Here is a 19,095-nt window from a genome sequence, read left to right as displayed (position 1 = left end):
TGTAGCTCTTCTGCATTTTTGTCTGCTTATATGCCCTCTGCTTGGCTTGTGTCCTGAACAGCTAATGTGGATTATCGGAGGGTTTCTTTACGGCATCCTCATAAGGGCATGTGGATCCTATAGTCTCTGTATTTATTTAAATACCGCACAAATGTTTTCCCCAGACTTCATCCTTCCTTATAGGCAGCTCCAAACTGCGGGACTTTTTTTGAATTCTTCTCTTTTGTCTTCCTGTTTTGCTTGTTACTGATTTGCCCTGTAGGTCCGAGAGCTGGAAGCAGAACTGGAAGATGAGAGGAAGCAGCGTGCTTTGGCTGTGGCATCCAAGAAGAAAATGGAGGCAGATCTGAAAGACCTAGAAGCTCAGATAGAGGCTTCAAACAAAGCCCGCGACGAAGCAATCAAACAGTTGCGCAAGTTGCAGGTGTGCACAGCTATTCCTGAAATAATTTAATCAAACCTTGGCCCCCAAAGTACTTATCAGCTTCTCCTTACTGTAACAGAGAAAAAGACCTGGATAACCTGAATATAATTGATCAACATTAATAGAAACAGGATCTAATCAAAACTGGATACTCTAGATGTGTAGAGTAAATTCTGGCCATGTGATTGGTTGGCCAAGTTCTCAGAATAAATATATTGTCTTGGTCTTAAGATGCCTTTTAAATTTCAGGCTCAGATGAAAGATTATCAGCGTGAACTAGAAGAGGCCCGGGCATCTAGAGACGAAATCTTTGCTCAGTCGAAGGAGAATGAGAAAAAGCTCAAAAGCCTTGAAGCAGAAATTCTTCAACTGCAAGAGGTATGGCACGGAAAGCTGCCTGAGATATACCCGTGGCTTAAGGTGGAGATAGGAATGTTTTGACTCTTAACATTCTGCAAGTTGAGTGTGTATATTTTACAGATGCTTTGCAGTTGAGTGTGTGTGGTTTTGGCACAACTTTTAAAGCGCACACGCTAAAATGGTTCATCTGTTTGAAGTAGTTGATTTGAATACTTTTCAAGGATCTGGTAGAGTCAGGCTTCAGTATCAAACTCTCTTGGGTTAGGGTAATGCTATAAACAAAGTCCAATTTGAACAGAGTCCAAATACAAAAAGAAGAAAATGGGAGAAAACAGTGAGTGTGTGCTGAACAGTTGACCAGCTAAAACTAGGTGGGACTGTGAATCACCAAACATTGTGGCTCTTTTAGTTGCCCCAAGATTCATGAAGACTTTTTGGCTGTCACGTGGAGGGGAGAAGCACAGATAATGTTTTTGAGGAGCTTGTGCTCCTCTGATCGAAATGGCTGTCAATATCTAGACCCCTTTGCATGTTGGCAGGGGTGCCTTACTTTTTGAGAACCAGGAGATTGAGGTCAAAAGAATCCAGTTTAAAAAAGAGATTACTCAGCTATTTCTGGTAGACTTGAGTAGCTCAAAAGTGCATCTGATGTATACTAGAAAATGCCAGGTAATATGTGAGCTGGGGAACTTCACAACATGGTTAAACTAGGCTAGAAGCAAAGCATATTAATTTCTTAAAAGCAAAAGGCTGCTTGTGCAGGCCTGTTTGATAGTGATATTGGGCACAACATGGTAGCTTTCTCTCCCTTCCCACCATATGTTTGAAAATGGTTTTGCCTGCTGAAACTAGTGAGATTCCCATGAATATATATTTTCAGGACCTTGCTGCCTCCGAGAGAGCCAGACGCCATGCAGAGCAAGAGAGAGATGAGCTGGCTGATGAAATTGCCAACAGTGCCTCTGGAAAGTAAGTAACTCCGGGTAGACTTCTCCACCTATGGCAGCCATTATGTGGCAGAAGCGTTCTGTGTCTGCACCAGTTGCTGCGCAAACCTCAATACATGTGACAACAGCCTAATATCTCAGCTGAGTTTTTAGTGATCCTCTGTTGTCCCCCTGTGTAGATCTGCCTTGCTTGACGAGAAGCGCCGCTTAGAAGCCCGAATTGCACAGCTGGAGGAAGAACTAGAGGAAGAGCAGAGCAACATGGAGCTCCTCAATGATCGTTTCCGCAAAACCACTCTGCAGGTAACCCCTTTTGTCTAGCTGGATGTTTTCTACTTGTCCCTAAAGGGGTGAGAGTGTTTAAACAACTGCTTGCCTTTCTTAAAGGTTGACACCCTGAACTCTGAGCTGGCCGGAGAGCGGAGTGCCGCCCAGAAGAGTGAGAATGCACGCCAGCAGCTGGAGCGGCACAACAAAGAGTTGAAAGCTAAGCTCCAGGAGCTGGAGGGTTCAGTGAAGTCCAAGTTCAAGGCAACCATTTCAGCGCTGGAAGCAAAGATTGGGCAGCTCGAAGAACAGTTGGAGCAAGAGGCAAAGTAAGCACGGCACACTCTGAAAATAGTGTTTCCAGGAGGCTGAATCGTGATTTGATTTTGAAAAAGCGCAGTTTATTCTGAAACACCTTTTTTGGTAGCTATTAATGAAACAAGATAGTCATCCAGCAAGAAGCTTGCAAGCCCAAGGAATAATAATCATCCAGTGCAGGCATTTTTGCGATCTTAATCAAGTTTATTTCTGATGGTGTGATTTATTGCTTTGATGTTAGCACTGCTTGATGCATGAATTGTTTTGGGACTACAATTCCCATCCCTGCCCACTGGTCCTGTTAGCTAGGGATGATGGGATTTCAAAGTTTGGCCACCACTGCTCTAGATGGTTATGGGAACCCACTTCATCATCACCACCATTATTTTTTCTATTATTATTTCATTTATGACTCTCTTCTCATGTAACACCTCAAAGCGATTTCTAATAACATATATAAGACAGTACATAAATAAAAACAGTTAAAACAATTGCATATATAATACAGTTTTAAAGACAACTGTAAATATAAAAACAGCAGCACATACATAAACTCGGTTCAAATCCGAAACAAATACCAGCTGGGATACAGATTTTTAGAAGGTTTGTTGAAAGTGGAATGACGTTAGCAGGTGCTGAAAAGGCAACAGTGACGGCACCTGACTGATATGCAATGGAAGGGAGTTCCAAATGGTAGCTGTTTCCACACTAAAGGCCTCATTCTGACATCATATGGAACGGACCTCCTAAGTGAATGATAATTGCAGGTTGCCCACTTGTGCTGGATGCAGTGATCAGTTGGGTATGTAGGGAATGAGGCAAACTATCAAGTATCCTGGTCCCAGGTTCTGTAGGGCTTCATACACTAATACCAGCACTTGAACCTAGCCTGGTAGCTAATTATTCTCACTAGTGCTTTATTTTTCTGCTGTGGGTTCATGGAACCTTCACCTGTGGTTGGTATACATTTGGGCTCTGTTGCACTAATGACTAGTCTGTTACCTTTTTGACGTCAAGTTGAGTGATCCCGCTCTGTTGACTTACCTTAGGGAAAGGGCAGCAGCCAACAAGCTAGTACGTCGGACAGAGAAGAAGCTGAAGGAGGTGTTCATGCAGGTTGAGGATGAGCGCCGACATGCAGATCAGTACAAAGAACAGGTGAGGAACTACCTGTGCCACTTAGAATCTCTGCTGTGCCTAGCTGACTATAGAAAATTTTCCCTGCTAACGCACATCGGGAAGCATGGCAGGTTGTTTACAACAGCCTGTATTGTGGACGGGGAAAGAACCTCAGAACTGGAGGCTGAGAGCACTCCCTGGTGACTTCCCTTCCTTGGCCACAACCTCTTTCTCCAGGCCAACCCCCCTCACTGGTCCTTCATCGCACTCTCCGTGAGTGTTTTTGCATGGCTGAAATGTGTCTTTGAACTCTGATAATGCCTCCTGCTTGTCTGGATGAAGGAAAGAAAGGTGTGTGAGAGAGTGGGTGCAGAAAATGTAGCCTAGTTGAAATTCGAATTCAGAGCCCCACCCACTTTTGCTGCTGTTCCCCACCCACCACTCGAATGTACGCCCAGAAGGGAATGTTCCCCTTGGGCTGAAAAGGTTCTTCACCCTTGGCCAATAACCTCCATGAAGTTCTTTAAGTGAGCAGGTGTGTGCACATCCTGCAGCATCTCTGCTGCTATGGATCCCATTCACTTGGGTGTGGAGTTGGGGGCTTGTGCAAGCCTCTCCTGCAGCCCATTCAAACTTCTGCTTCTCTGATCTGGAGTAATTGCAAATGACTGAACTATACCTTCAGGAGAAGGGTATTTCTGGAGCATGCAATTTCTTGCCATAAGGTTAAAAAAACCAACTCAGGTAGTGCGTTAGAGAAGAGTTTCACCGAAGTTTTATAAAATCCATTTGAGCAGCACAGGCAGCCAAGGCAGGCAGCACCATCTGCTTTGTGAAAGTGGACGAACTTGTCAATCTGCCCCGTGAACATCCCACAGCGTATGGAGACCGAAAGATTGTTACACCGCTGCCAGAGGTTCTCTGTCTCGAAAAGGGAGTGTAAGTGAAATAGGATCTCTAATCTCATCTGGCGTGTCGTGCGGATGTTTCTTTCATGGGGCCTGTTTCTGATAATGCTCTGTAGATGGAGAAGGCCAATGCCAGGATGAAGCAGCTCAAACGGCAGCTGGAAGAGGCAGAGGAGGAGGCAACACGTGCTAATGCCTCACGCCGTAAGCTGCAGCGTGAGCTGGATGATGCCACTGAAGCCAATGAGGGTCTTAGCAGGGAGGTCAGCACTCTGAAGAACAGGCTACGGTGAGTCATGTGGTGGAAGGAAGGTCAAGGCAGGTGTGGGCAAATGCTTCGGGGCGGGTCGCTTTTGAGTTGTTGTGTGGGGCTCATTTGATTCACCATTTCCAGTTCTCTCCCTCCCCCAGTTTGTGATAGCTCAACTCTAGTGTGGTCCAGAATTTAATGGGAGGGTGCTGTTGAGTAGCCAGAATTGAACATTATGCTTGAAATTTAATGTAGCACTAAGTAGGGGATGTGGCCCTCTCAACAGGACATTCCCCAACCCCCCAGAGCAGATTAAGGGGGGGTGAAGCAGGAGGGGAGTCCTGTTGTGTGCGCACACACAACAGTTTTGTTGAATCCCACCTCATGTCTACAGGGTCAGATCATTAGCTGATTGTGTGCCAAGTAGGCTGAGTGCAGGCAGCTTACGACAAATGGCCCTACTCAACTCCTATACCAACGAATGAGAGGGCAAAGTGATGTATCCTAAGCTATAGCCACACAGGTAGCAGTCATAGTTGTAGGCTTAAGTCTATCACTGGAAACATGATTTAAGTGGTATTGTGATCCTCATCTGTGAGCGCCATGGTCTCAATGAGGGGGACTCCTTTATGCTAATGTGGGGCATGGTGGGTAGCTAGACATCCTTTCTCTGTGGAGCAAAGGTCTTATGTCCTTCCAACAACTCACTCCTTTCCCTCTTCCTCATATAGGAGGGGCGGCCCAATCACGTTTTCCTCCAGCCGATCCGGGAGGCGCCAGCTGCACATTGAAGGGGCTTCCCTGGAGCTTTCAGATGACGACGCAGAGAGTAAAGGCAGTGATATCAATGAGCCGCAGGCTGCCCAAACAGAGTAGAGCTTCCCCCACACCATATCTTACAGCGGGTATTCCCGCCAATGTGACTTTCGCTCCATGCATTTGGAAGAGGAGAAGAGGCCCTTACTGGCCACCAAATTGCCTTGTGGCCCTAGACTTGCCTTAGGCAACACTGGCACACTACCTGGTCATGCAGGTCAGCCCCAGCATACTGCTGCCTGGCTTTGCCATGATGTAGCCTGCTTTGGATATAGGTACCACTGCTTCTTTATATGTATTAAAACTGTCTTCATTCAGTGCTCTTTGTCTTCAAGGTATCCATTGTAAAGCCATTTTCTAAGGCACTGGGTGATAGGATTACCCCTCTGTCCCTTCTGATACACCATTCCCAAGCAGAAGTTTCTGACACCTGCCTCTTCCCCTTTTCTATGCATGTTTAGCTGTATAGCAATCACTTGCTTTTCTTTTGGTCTCCAAAGTTCTGCTTCTGTACCAGCCCTGACTGCGCCTTTTTCCTGATCATTTTACAATAGATTTAGGTCATTGACTGTGAAAACGCCCTGAGGGGCTTCAGGGGGTAACGTACAGCTGAGAGTAGCATCTCTACTAGCCAGCAGTTGGTGCTACATAATGAGCACTCTTCAACCATGGGACCTCCAAATTGGGTTGGTGCTATGTCCTGGCAGATTAGAGACCAAATAAGATACTAACCACTTTCTTCAGTACAGTACTATTAATAGTGCTCAGTGCAAATTGGATAGTCTCAGCCTGGGAATTGGATTACCCCCCCCCCCCCCGCAGCTACCCAGCAACTGTTTCCTTGCTGGGGATAGAAGTGTTAAGATTAGAGCCGCTCTTGCCAGCTATCTTGATGCCCAAGATCAGTGTGTCTGCCAGAGGATAGCACGAGGACATTGCCTGTAAATGGATACAGCCTGTGGAACTGCTCTCTCCCTTTCTTCGGCTTTCATTTGGACAGTGTTAACTGCACCTAGCTTAGCATCCTTATTGTTTCATAGCTGTGAACTGACATTTACAGAAAGTGCCTTAGACACTACAGTACTAAGACAATGTTACATATATAATTTGCCTATAACAATGATTTAATGTATTAATTTTATCATATCATGTTACATACACATCTTCTCTAGTCCAAGTGGTATTGATATTCAGTGATGAGGAATCAGTGTTAACTATGAAATCTTGATCTGTTGCAACATGCTTGAAAAAAATACTTTTTTTGGTTACAAGCTTTAACATCCGTTATAAAGCTTTTGTTTCTGTGCATTTGGGTATTTCTTAATCCTAACTGGCTGTTGACCACCAGGCATCTGACTGCAAATACCTTGTTTCTTTGTATCTCCATATTTCTAGACAATGATTTTTGTAAGACAATAAATTTATTCATTCTAGAGACTCATTCATGCTTGGGCTGCTTACTTAGAAGAGATGCTCTCCCTCCCGAAATCAAGATAGAAATGAATAAATGAAACTTGCCGGTTTGTCCCTATTGATAAACTGATGGTGCTATAAAAGTAAATGTTGACAATAATATTAAATACTGAATCATTTTTAAGTTGTAGTAAGTGATAGGCATCGAGTTACTTCAATAATTTATTTTCTTGGGTTTTAAATTCTTTTAGCATTTGAGAAACAGGTGTGCCGAGTTCAGCAACTAATACATAATGCAAGGAATACTAGTCACAATAACGGGGGGGGGATGCTGCCTCCCCCATTCCTTAATTTAGAACAAGGGAAAACCTTTTATCTGTAAGCCAAGGTTGACAGATGTGGCATCAACCTGTCAAAATCCCTTTCCCTTTAGATTGTGTTTACTCTTGTAGCAGTGTGTAATGAAGATAATAGCTTTGCAACTGGTGTATAACTTAAGGTAGTACCCACTCACCACTTGTGACAGTACAGAAGTAGTGGATTGGTCCATTATTACTGATGTATTTACATCTAGGAGAAAAAGGCCTACCTGAAGCTTGGGTCTTTTGGGTGTGTACTTTCTTCAAGATAAGAAACTATGAAGATGAATAGGAGCACATGCTACTGCCAATCATGGTGGATTGTTGACAGTAGTGAAGCACCATGCAGAAAGTTTCGATTTTGGCTGGAAATCTTACTAGAAACCCATCAAACCTGAATTCTCTGTTCAGTTGCCATCTTGACATTAAACAAGTTTTAAGTACTCTTCTTAGTTAGTTCTTAGTGTAACTTAGTCTTTCCTGGCACCTGTCATGTGCTGCAGGAATCCAACATAGGTTAGGCATGTAGGAGAAGAGAGCCCCCTCCCTGGCTCCCACAATTCCAAAACACATGAAAAAGGGTGCTCTTTGATCAGACCACCTCCACATCTAGTTGTAGATGCACTCACTCCCGTATTTACCCTCTACTGACAGCTAGCCACAGCTGTGGAAGGGAACTTGTATCAACTTTATAAGGGGAAGAGCCTGCTCCACAGCGACACCACCCACTCACCAAAACAACACACAAAGCATAGGCAGAAGCATCTTTTCTGCAAAAGCCAATGTGTCCACATTAAAAGATCTTTATTTTTGGACCATCTCTCGTTGAACCACAGGATGGCAGTCACCACAGAAATCTGATACACTGTCCTAGGGAAAACATGCCTCAGAGATTCTGAATAAATAAAGCTACAAAGCCCAAGTTATGTACAAATATCTTAGGCAAAGATATTATGTTTACAAACCTATGTACAGTAAAACAAATGTAAACAGTAAATGCAGCAAAGGACACACAAGAAAAGGGCTGACAAAATCCAAGCTGTGAGTGGCAATTTGCCCCTAGCCTGCTCTGGCTTTTACTCCCTTCTCTTTCCCTTGCTCTTAGGCAATTCCCACTAAATCTCACTAAGAAGCCAGAGCCCCAAACCACTGGTTTATTGAAATAAGATAGACAAAAGCCAGCAGCATACGATGAAGCTGACTAAAATTTTTAAAAAATTAAACAGGGGTGTTGCTCTACTTTAAAAATTACCAGCTTTGGTGAACAGAGACATAATTGCACAACACACACATTTCTTGTGCTCCACAGAGGAGATACCACAGCTAGATCTTTAGCAGGGCTGCTCCATCAGGTCTCAAGCCCATTGGATACATCATCATTTCATTGGGAGTATGGAAGGTCCATACAGGTTCATCCTGCATCTCAAGCGTATCAGCTGGCCAGAGAAGTTCTAGGCCTTCCCTGGCTTCCCTTGAATATGAGCTGTCTCACTGTCTCATCCAGAAAGGGGGCAGGGTGGGGAAAAGAAATACAGCACTGGGATCCTGTGTGCCTATGTGCAAAGTTTGGGGAGCAGTGGGAGGAGGTGGAGGAGTTGCTAAGGGGCCATCCAGCATCAAAGTAGGCCCAACTTAGCAGAGGTACAAAACTGGAGGGTGGGGCAGCAGGAGAAGGTGATTTAGGCAAGTGCAACTCCAGCATCCTGTGAGACAGACATCAGCGGTGACCACGTTAAAGAACGTCCACGATGGAAATAGAAGAAAATAGACTGTATTGACATAAGGAGTGCTCTGTGTGTGCTGGGATCTTCTCCAGGCAGCTTCTGAGTGCTACAACCCACTCAGCTCCAGCAGGGGGCACTAACGGAAAAGTTTTGCAAGCAGCTCTTGTTCCTTCACGAACTAATTAGAGTCCCATCATGGCCTTGCAACCCATTCATACACTCAGAGGGAGCATGCCTGGTGCTGATGATGGTCTGGACCCTCCTAGACCTGGTGGTGGGCCTTGGTCAAAGCCATTGACTGCCCTGTGGAACAGTAAGAGAAAATGGTCAACAAGAAGTACCGACAGATAAAAACTGCACTTGTTGCGCCATGTCACAAACACATGCAATGCTGAACTGTTTGTCTTGCAAGGGCTAGCCAAGTGTGTAAACTGAATTGTGAAAATCCAAAGGACTGTTAATCCTGCAAACTAAAGGCCAATAGTTCAGTTCCCAAAATGCATGCAGCAAGGGCAAGTCCCTTGATAGACACTTCTGTCTCCTTTCAGGATAGTCTCCTTCCATTTGTTTTCCATTTTGGTATGTTTGTTTATATTTTACAATTGTATAATTTTGGGGGCTAGCTGCAAAAAGGCAAAGTACACATGTATTTTCTATATATTTAATAGAAACATCTGCCTTTGGGGCTGTCATCAGGGGTAACAGGGCTTTTTGCTTATCTGGAAATACACCAAATGCTTTGTAAGCATATTTGGCTATACGAAATGGGTATTTTAGTGTGGCAGCACCTATACTTTGGAACTCCCTGCCTACTGACACCAGACAGACACCTTTAGTGTATCCTGTTTACACCCACCTGCTTAAAACATTTTTGTTTAGACAAGCCTGTTCAGTCACAGATGTTGACATTTTTTAATCTTTTAAACTGATAATTTTAATATTTCTTGTAAACTACTAATGTTTCACTACCATCAAGGTGTGCATAAATAACTTTGTATGGTATGTTGCCTTAGCATTACCACACAACCAAACACAGAAATTATCATCCAAGTTTTCCAGTCTATCAGAAAGCTATGAGAAGTATAAAACGCACAATATGCATTGACCAAACATCACACCTCCATGTATAGGTGCTCCCGGCTGCCACACAAATACCAAACCAACCCCTGTTTCTACCTCTTGCTCTTAGACCTAATCTCCATTTGAAAAACTAGAGAAGGGGACTCATAATTTACCACAAGTCCCCAGAGCTAGGCTGCATGCAAATGTGGGACACTCTCCTGCTGCTGCAACCCGGAAGAAAAGCAAAAATGAATTACATAAAGAAGGACTAGGTGGCTCACAGAGCTAGTTAAATCTTTGCTGTGGGCTGTGTTACAATAGCTAAGAAATAGGTCTCAAATTCAATTATTCAAAAGTTGCAGAGTGACAGAAGTGTTTCAGAGTTAGTTAGTTTTGCCAATGAATTGGAATTCCCATTGGTTCAATCTATATAATTGTGCCCTACACCCACAGTAAGCTGTTCATTCAAGTAGAGGTTTCAGTGAATGGAAGTCCTGTTTTGCAAATTCCCCTTTTCTCCTGCCAAGGCCCTCCCCCCACACACTTCAAGGGCTCCCCAACTCTCTGGAATGTGTGTGCACACAGTGGACTGCAGAGGGCAGGGGGAATTCATATAAGCCTCTGATGGATCAAGAAACCATTTATTAGCAGAATATAACTGGATGCAACCCCCTAGCTACTTTTAGTGTGGTAGAGACAGAGAAGATGTTTATGATGCTAATGAACAGAAAAGTGTCTTGGGAGAATGGCCAGGTCCATTGCATTGGACATTGAGATAGGGTGATAGAACATGTTGAATGACCTAGCCATTATATGCTCCATCCAGGTCAAGTGGTTTTGCACAAATTGCCTGTGTTTTCAAAATTTGCAATCCAATCACCAAGAATTGGAGTGATGCCAGATTCTGTACTAGAAGGTGGATTCAGAAAGTTCCAGCAAGGTCATGGTTATGCATAGTTCTAGGCTCCCAAACCTACAGGCAGGGGACAACACTTCTGGAATACAAACATTCACTGATGAGGAGTCCAACTCCTAAACAGACCTGAACTTGTTGACTAGTATTCCCAGATACACTAATGTGGTGTTACCCACAAAATATGTACACATCCCTTTGAATATACTGATGTTTATTTCCAATTTCAGGTTTTTAAATGTACTGGGCTTGGGCACAAATTAAGCACATAATGATGATGCTGAAGTGAAACCCAATATATATGTTCAAACTTTCTCCCAGTACATAGCTTGTCCCATACTGGACAGAGACAATTCCTACACAGATGCAGCTGGAGGCTGCATCACAGCTATGGAAGTTCACTTAGCACTGAAAAGAGATTGTCTTGGTCAATTGTACAATTCACTGATTAGCAGGCATCTAGTGGACTGCTAGCGCTTCCCAGGGCAAGCTAAATGATGGTGGTGTGAGACCTACAGCTAAGAAAAACTATTTCTAGGTCACAGATATTCTGAAGATGGCTTAAGGCAATTATAGGCTAAACTGCTCCTACAAAAACCACACAAAGTGCTGGGGCTAGTCACACAAGGGATGTCATGGTAACAGCTGAGAACTGAGGTACAAGACTGTTCAAATCCAGGCCATTCACTGAACTGCAGTTCTGATGCAATAAAGCCCTAGCGAACTGTCGGCCAGCCATTTCTAGCCTACTTATCTCCTTAGAACTGGCTGAGGCAGGAGGCCCATTAAAGCCTCCCTCTGCCTTCCTGATTCAACAGCAGATTGGGCTGGAGAAATGCCGCATCAATATGAGCAGGCAAAGCTTCTTGCCTGTGGCATACTTCTCACTCAAACAGCAGAAGTGACTACATTCAGCAGTGACTTCCTCTCCCCTTCTTAAACAGAAATCTATTGACAAAGAATGAATAGGGAGGTAGGGGAATGCCCTTCTCCCTTCAAGGCCTTTCCCCTCCATTTTTCAATGAAAAAGAAAGGACGCTGTGGAAGAAAATCTGAAATTTATGAACTATTTTCAGTTTTGAAATTATGGATAGAAGGGTCAAACCTCAGCACTGGGCAAGCATCTGCTTTGCCTGATGAAGGTCCCAGGCTTAATCTCCAGGTAGAGCTGGGAGAGACTCCCTGCCTGAAACCCTAGAGAGCCAATATATCAGTGTAGACAATAATGAGCTACATGGACCAATGATTAGGCAGCTTTCTGTATTTGAGCAAAGGGACTTCACTTCCTCTCCCCATCTGCAACAGACTTCCACAGTGTCAGAATTTTCTCTGAAGGGTCTCTAAACCTTCTGGAACAGATTTTGGAGGTATGTTGGTGGCAGGGGCAGAATGGAAGAACAGGCAGGTGAAATCTTGTTAGGTGAGTGTAATTCCTCCAGCATTGGAGCCAATCTAATGTGAATGACACCTTTTAATACAGGGCTTTAAAATATTGTTTCATCTTTATCTTACTTCCTTAATTTCTGATGTAAAGTGTTAGGTACTTCTAGAAGACATGCACAATTCTTAATGCCTACTCCAAATTCCTCCACTTGAAATTTGAGCATGAAATAAAATGATGCAAATTAAGTACACACTGAATTAAGAAACAAGCTAACATGCAAATATTGTTTCAAGCAGCAAACCTTCAGTTCACGGATTATGGAGAAGGAAAAGGAAATTGGAATCTATGATCATGATTAGAAACAAATTTCATTGTGGGTATTTTCAAGGGTGTGCTTTATTGTTCAATTAGGGTTTCATGTGGCTTATTTATGGTATTTTTACCCTTGCCTTCCACACTTGCTGTGTGCTAATGACTAAAGAGCTCAATCCTGTTATACAGGCGGCAACCATTTTAGCAATGTCCAACTGACATATGATTGCAGATGCACAGGTCCTTTTGGACCCAGATGAAGGCTTATACGCACTCCACTGACACTTATGGGGGCTGGGAATAGAACCCCCGCATGAGAAGGTCACCACCTGAATATAAAGCAGATATATATGAATCTTGCTTGTGATATGTGGTATCAATCCACTATCCCCTCATGTGTCTCCAGATTATTATTATTTTATTAATTTGGGGTTTTTTCCCATTTCTGCATAAATGCTATGGACGGTGGACTGTTTCAAGGCCTAATTGTTAAAAACTTTCATTTTGCTTATCACAATACTGATTGTTCCTGCTTTATGTGATCATTTGTTTCATATTTTTACAAAAAAAAGTTATCTTTATGTAATGTAAGGTTCAGCAGGTAGTAACTCTATTTCTAGGCCTATTTGTAATTGATGCTCAAATACAACTAAGGCATTTGTTTTTCAAATTTCATTAAATTGTACTGTTTGCTAAAGTACTAACTTTACACAATACATTTTATATTCAAGTTTGAAATTGATGAATAAGTACTTATATATATATTATTTTGTCTCAAAATTTCTAGGGGTTTGTTTTTCCATGGTTTCCAAATTTCCAGAAGTTTCATTTCTGTACACAGCACACACCTCAAATCTGGCACGTATTTGTCGCACTCAAGTGGCATGCATGAAGAGGACAAGAGTTCAATAGAAGTATAGCATCCTGTTACGTAAAATCTATAAATCTAGTTACATGGCAATAAAAACCAAAAACCAATTCAGTCACAAGATTAGTATCTCAGCCCCACACATCCCTGATAAGTGACACACACTCGCATCTCCACACATCAGGCATCACACCAAAACAGTTGCAATTACCCATGAAATGCGCAGGGAATCTGACCTATCCAAAAAGGAGAGATGGAAACAATTCATATTGAAAATATCTGTTATGTCAAAAGACTTCCAGGCATCACTGATGAAGGTGAGGTTCTTGAAGTCGATTTAGGAACTAGTATTAAAGCCAAAGTGGGGAATTGCTTTCCAAATTCCACCAAGTATAGCACTAAAACAGCAAGATTAGAGTTGCCTAAAATCAATCCAGTTTACCATCTACACGTCTGCCTTGCTTTGGGAACACTTTGCTATTAGGGGTTCTGCCTGCACAACTGGCATTCATGTATACTGTATATATTTCTAATAATATAGTCAGTGGTCCTTGATGGCCTACCAGAGACCATTTTTAGTACTAGCTTGTACAACATCAATACAGCTGTGTTTAGAATTTGATAACGCTGTACATTAATGCTAACATAAGATACAAAGACACCAGCATGGAATTCTGGCTTGGGCTAGGATCTAAAGCGTGCTCTGCTGATGGTGCTCTCATTCTGCAATAGAAACGTGTGCTACTACAATGCAAGCAAGGAACACACACAATTGTACTCTTGGCAATGAGATCTAAAGCAGGATGAGATATAAACCCTCCAGGGATTGCATACACACACCTGCCTTCATATCACATGCATTTACTCCCCCAGCCAACTTGGAGGAGGGATGGATTTTCTGGAGATTGCAAATGGGCTGTGACAGACCATCACAACAATTAGGCTTGAGAAAAACCTACTGAGGGCAACAGAAGGCTATTTATCAAGTTTAATTGCAGAGCACAGGGTGTTTTGGTGCAAAGGGAGTATTAACACTTTCCTTCCTAGCTGTGGCAAACTGAAATGCTCTGGGAAAAGCCTTTTTTTCATATTTAATTGCAGCAAGGAAGGGAACACTGTAGGCCAGATGGGGAGGTCTTAGGGATGACATATACCCCACAGGCCTATGGTTCCTCATCCCTAGTCTAACGAGCTCAAAAGACGAGTTTGCATGAAGTCATCTCAGCCACTTATCAGCCACCACCAATTTCCAGCATTACAAGGACATGAATAACTGGTTTATTCTCTGGTTCAGTCACAATTTCCAACTTCACTTAAGCTCACTTGGCTTCAAGTTTCAACAAATGACTTAGTTAACTTTCCATATAAGCGGCCCTTAAGTTGTTCCTGCATGTCACTAGGTAGGACGGTACCCACCACACCCCAATTTAATAGCCACTCAATTCCAATGCACTATAGAGAGTCAACAGTGTAAACAATTGCTACTAGCAGAACAGCGGCAAAGCCAGCAATAGAGCAATGTGTGAGTTACCTCAATCAGTCCCACCACCCAACCATAGGCCATTCATAAGGCAGCAGCAGCAGCAGATTGGGTTGGGTCCATAAACATGCGTGGCTGTTTCAGGATCCAGCGACAATTGGGGGCAGGGAGAAGACTACAGGGGCTAGAGAAAGAGAGAGAGAGAGAAAGAAAGAAACAAACAAACAGGGGAGAAGGAGAAAAAAGAGCATGCCTAAGCTCACTTTCCATGCCATGATAAGCTATACTCAGCCCTAGCCAGCATGGCAATAAGATGGTAGCCAATTCACAATTACTCAGAAGGGCTTAACAATATGCAAAAAATTAAAAATAAATCGCAGGTGGACTGAAAGGGAGGGTGGGGGAGAGACAAGGAGAAGCAGCAAAGGAAGAGGGACAGGATGCAAGGCCACAGAGTGTCAACATCGGGGCCAAAAGCAGAAGGAACTGAGAAAAGAAGTGTGGCCTTTGACTCTTCTCTGCACACTCCTGAAGAACTTGAATACCTCCCTGCTTGCTGCTCAAGAAAACCCTGTGTATCTGCTTCATGGGATATAGCTTGTCGTTGTTATTTGTTCACCTTGAAGACAGGATCACCAGATCTCTGTTAGACATATTCTTCAAGAGACAAGCTGCAAGAATCCCCTAACCACTGCCCAAAAGTAGGACTGCAGCTGCCTAACAGTACTGTTTACCAATTCTGTTGTTTCAGTTCTGTACTAGTTACTATAAACAACAGGGAGTTCTGCACTGAATGGGATATGGCATAGTGCAAGGTGAGGTCAGGGACTGGGCAAAAAAAAATAAGAGGACCAAATAGAAAGAAATCATTTCTGCAAAAGTGCAGAATGAGACTTGGGAAAACCTGGAGAGAATTTTGGAGAGAGACTTGTAAGAGGAAAGCCCGGGTGTTCTAAATGAAGGGATGAGCAAAAAGCTAAAAGAGGACAGGGCAACAAAAACTAAGCCAATATAAGATGAGCTTAAACTGATAAAAAGCACAAAGGACCTGAAAAGAGACGTGAGACGATGTCTGATGCAGCAATACAGGGATAATACAGAATATACACAAACCATGAATACTTCCAGCGGGTCAACTGCATGTTGTATTACACAAACCAGCCCAGCATGCAGCCCAGCATGGAGTGACCCTTTCCTACCTTACAATCTGCTTACTGTTCACAGTATGGCTCAAGATAGCAAGCGTGGGTTTTAAGAGGCTTGCCTCTGGATTCATGACCATGAGAAGCAAATCACACATTGAAGGCACACCCAATTCACATTGAGACTAAGTGTATCCACAAGCAATTTCCTATCCCACCTTTGTGCAAATGGCAAAGATGCAGCTTGGTCTGTAAGCTATACAGAAAACATCATTAAGCCAGGAACAAAGACAGCCAGCAGAGCTTCTACTTTCACTTTCCCCTCCCAAACTTCTGAAGGACTCAGCTGCTTATGTGGATTTAGTTTTGCACATGAAAGATGTACCACACTTTGCCCTAATCACACTTAGTCACATCTAGGTTAGACTGCTGTCTTGAGGTCTGTCAGGGGCTGCCTTTGAAAAAGGTACTAGAAATGCAGCTGTTAGATTGCAACTGGTGCAGGCTGCATGGAACATAACACTTCAGTTTTGCAACAACTTCATTGCCTAACTCCCTGTTTATGTCACCTAAACAATCTCTGTGCAGGATAATTTAAGGATGACCCTGATCCTCCACAATCCAAAGTATGGGGAAAGGTGGCATAGGGCAGGGCTTTCTTTGCAGTGGCTCCAAATCTCTGCAAAAAGATTAGGAACATGGTTGACCATACACTATTTAAAACCTCACAAATGCTCAAGGCAGCATAGCTCCCGAAACTTTTCAAACAAACAGCTCTTAACTAGAGCTGGACCGATATTTTTGGCACAGCTCTTTTCGCCCATTTGCAGGGGAGGGGCATAAAAGGCTAGAATAATTTTTGCCCCAAATTGGGAAAGAGCAGAAGAAATTTCTGAGAAAGTTCTCAGTGGAAAGAGTGGAAGGGGCTTACCTTACGTTTTATAATGAAATTACCAAGAGTGTGTATCATTTCAAACATTCCCAAGTTTGTCTTCCTGTACTTGATATGACAGAGGAAGAGAAACTCTGTAGTCCTTCACATTCTCTATGGCCGTGGTTGAGAAAACTCCAGCCCACAGGCTAATTTGTTCTGCCAGGAGTCCTTAATATGGCCTGTGAGGCCATTTCTCCTAAGCCATGCCCACCTGCCATCATATATGATGCCATATATGAGGTAACGATGCAAGAGAAAGGAATAACCAGGAGCCTTAGAATATACTCCCAACTGCTCTTTGGCAAATGGGACTTGGATGCAGCACCTGTTAAATTTGGCTGATCAGCACCAACTTCAAGCCTCGCTGCAATCTTGCTTGGTGACACAGTTTGACTTTGAGCTGTGTTGCCTAGGAAAAATGGGTCACCTGACATTGTGATATCAAGTGACTGACAAGTGGGCAGGACTTTGACACTGCAGCTGTCAAAGTGTCCCACTGAGGGTGGGGGAGCTAAGGATCTGGCTTACCAGCCAAATTCTATTTCCCACCACTGCCCTATAGTTTAAAAAATAAAAAATTTGATCAGGACAACTTTGTGCAGGAATGGGTGAGTTAACCCAACCCTTACCCTTCATGATCTTACCTAAATCAGCACATACACAACGGCATGACAGTTAACACTCAGGGAAAAAAGGTCCTGTTGACCCTAAACCCTCTGCCTCCTCATTCTAAGAAGTAAAGTGAGTCCAAGCCCACCACTGCCCACAAAATTTTCTTCTGTCCATCTTGAAATCTAATTGAAAACATATTCATTTTCCCAAGGGGACAAATGGTCCAACAAATATGAGGGTGGGAGTTCAGCTCACCACCATTACTAACCAACATTCTGTTAGACATACGTGGTAGCCATGATGGAATACTCCTGAGTTTCACTGATGGCATATGAAGGCTAGGTTGTTTCTTACTTAACAAGCTTCACTTAAATATTGGGAAGAAACCAAAGCATGAAGTGTCACAGTAAGCCAAACAAATCTGACCTCATGATGCCTTGCTTATTTTGAGTGATGTTCCACAATTTGCTATTAACACCTTTCCCCAACTGTACAGAACACTCTAAAGGGCCCACTACAATTTCTTGAAGGTTGCCAAGCCAGCTTCCTAGTGCTACAGCTTAGGTGCCAAATTGGAGAACATGAAAGCTCAGATTCGCATCCTCAGAGGGTCAAGGTATCCTGTTCTCTGGCTTAACAAGAGGCCTGTAGATGATGGGCTTCCTTAAGTTGCACCCTATATCCACAGGAAATATGTCCATAGGCCAAAGGTTGGAAGCTTTTGTCTATTAGCATACAAACTACATCCCTGAAACATTGAGCACAACGAGAACTTACGCTTTGTCATAGAATGTCGTGTGTCCTGAATGACAGAACTTCATGCCATTGCTGTTTATCATGCTGCTGTTTATGTTCCCTGAAATGTAAGATTTCCGCGATGCCTGGTCCTTCGCAAAGTTTCTACAAGCAGCTAATTTCGATTCCAAGGCCTGAGAAAGAAGTAGATAACAGAGCTTTTTATTTAAAGTAATTTGCCTTAATGAGGGAATAGGAGAAATAGAATCAACATCAGCAGATTCAACAAAATATAAGATGGAGCAATGACTCAGAGCAGTCAAACAATCTTCTGATTCTACTTATGTCACATTCTTAGTAAGAGAAGCTGATTTGAAAAGTCTGCTCTTGAATAGAACATGGATTCCCAAATGCAGGACAGGCCAGAATTCTTCAGAGAACTAATTCCAACTCTCTCTCTCTCTCTCTCTCTCTCTCTCTCACACACACACACACACACACACAGAGAGAGAGAGAGAGAGAGAGAGAGAGTTGGCTCAAACATCTTGAAGCAGATACCTCCATTCACAATGCTATTAACAATACATTTGTTTCACTTAGCATCCTTGTTTACAGTCCATCTCATAACAAAGAGTGTGACAGAATCAGTATGCAACAGTATCAATGAAAAGTCCTAGGCTGCTTTAAACATAGTCTGGAACTCTGAAAGAGAGAATAAATAAGTCATGCATAGTAAAGAAACGCTCTT

General features: G+C 43.1%; 2 protein-coding genes across 18 annotated transcripts in view; one reads left to right on the top strand and one right to left on the bottom strand.

Moving 5' to 3' along the window:
• The window catches only part of MYH10 (myosin heavy chain 10), a 73,086-nt gene extending 66,236 nt beyond the window's left edge, over positions 1-6,850 (top strand). For all 5 annotated transcript variants that reach the window (XM_083597664.1, XM_083597661.1, XM_083597660.1 and 2 more), the window contains 8 exons: positions 263-424; positions 674-802; positions 1,665-1,753; positions 1,911-2,034; positions 2,119-2,327; positions 3,366-3,474; positions 4,460-4,632; positions 5,325-6,850. In XM_083597664.1, the coding sequence (XP_083453790.1) occupies positions 263-424; positions 674-802; positions 1,665-1,753; positions 1,911-2,034; positions 2,119-2,327; positions 3,366-3,474; positions 4,460-4,632; positions 5,325-5,469 (1,140 nt within the window). In that variant the 3' untranslated portion in view covers positions 5,470-6,850. The remainder of the gene's footprint in view (positions 1-262; positions 425-673; positions 803-1,664; positions 1,754-1,910; positions 2,035-2,118; positions 2,328-3,365; positions 3,475-4,459; positions 4,633-5,324) is intronic.
• Positions 6,851-7,947: 1,097 nt separating this feature from the next.
• NDEL1 (nudE neurodevelopment protein 1 like 1) overlaps positions 7,948-19,095 on the bottom strand; it is a 44,715-nt gene continuing 33,567 nt past the window's right edge. For 5 of the 13 annotated variants that reach the window (XM_083597766.1, XM_083597769.1, XM_083597770.1 and 2 more), the window contains 2 exons: positions 18,390-18,541; positions 7,948-9,208 (listed from right to left, as the gene is read on the bottom strand). In XM_083597766.1, coding sequence (XP_083453892.1) covers positions 9,118-9,208; positions 18,390-18,541 — 243 coding nt within the window. In that variant the 3' untranslated portion in view covers positions 7,948-9,117. Of the gene's footprint in view, positions 9,209-13,655; positions 13,681-14,975; positions 17,339-17,665; positions 18,542-19,095 lie in introns of all 13 variants that reach the window. The other 8 variants (XR_014544241.1, XR_014544242.1, XR_014544244.1 and 5 more) reach the window with 4 other exon arrangements.

Source organism: Podarcis filfolensis, assembly GCF_964270895.1.
Source record: "Podarcis filfolensis genome assembly, chromosome: 2".
NCBI classification, from domain to species: Eukaryota; Metazoa; Chordata; class Lepidosauria; order Squamata; family Lacertidae; genus Podarcis; species Podarcis filfolensis.
Note: the sequence above shows the minus strand (reverse complement) of the source record. Positions and strands in the feature narration are given on the sequence as shown.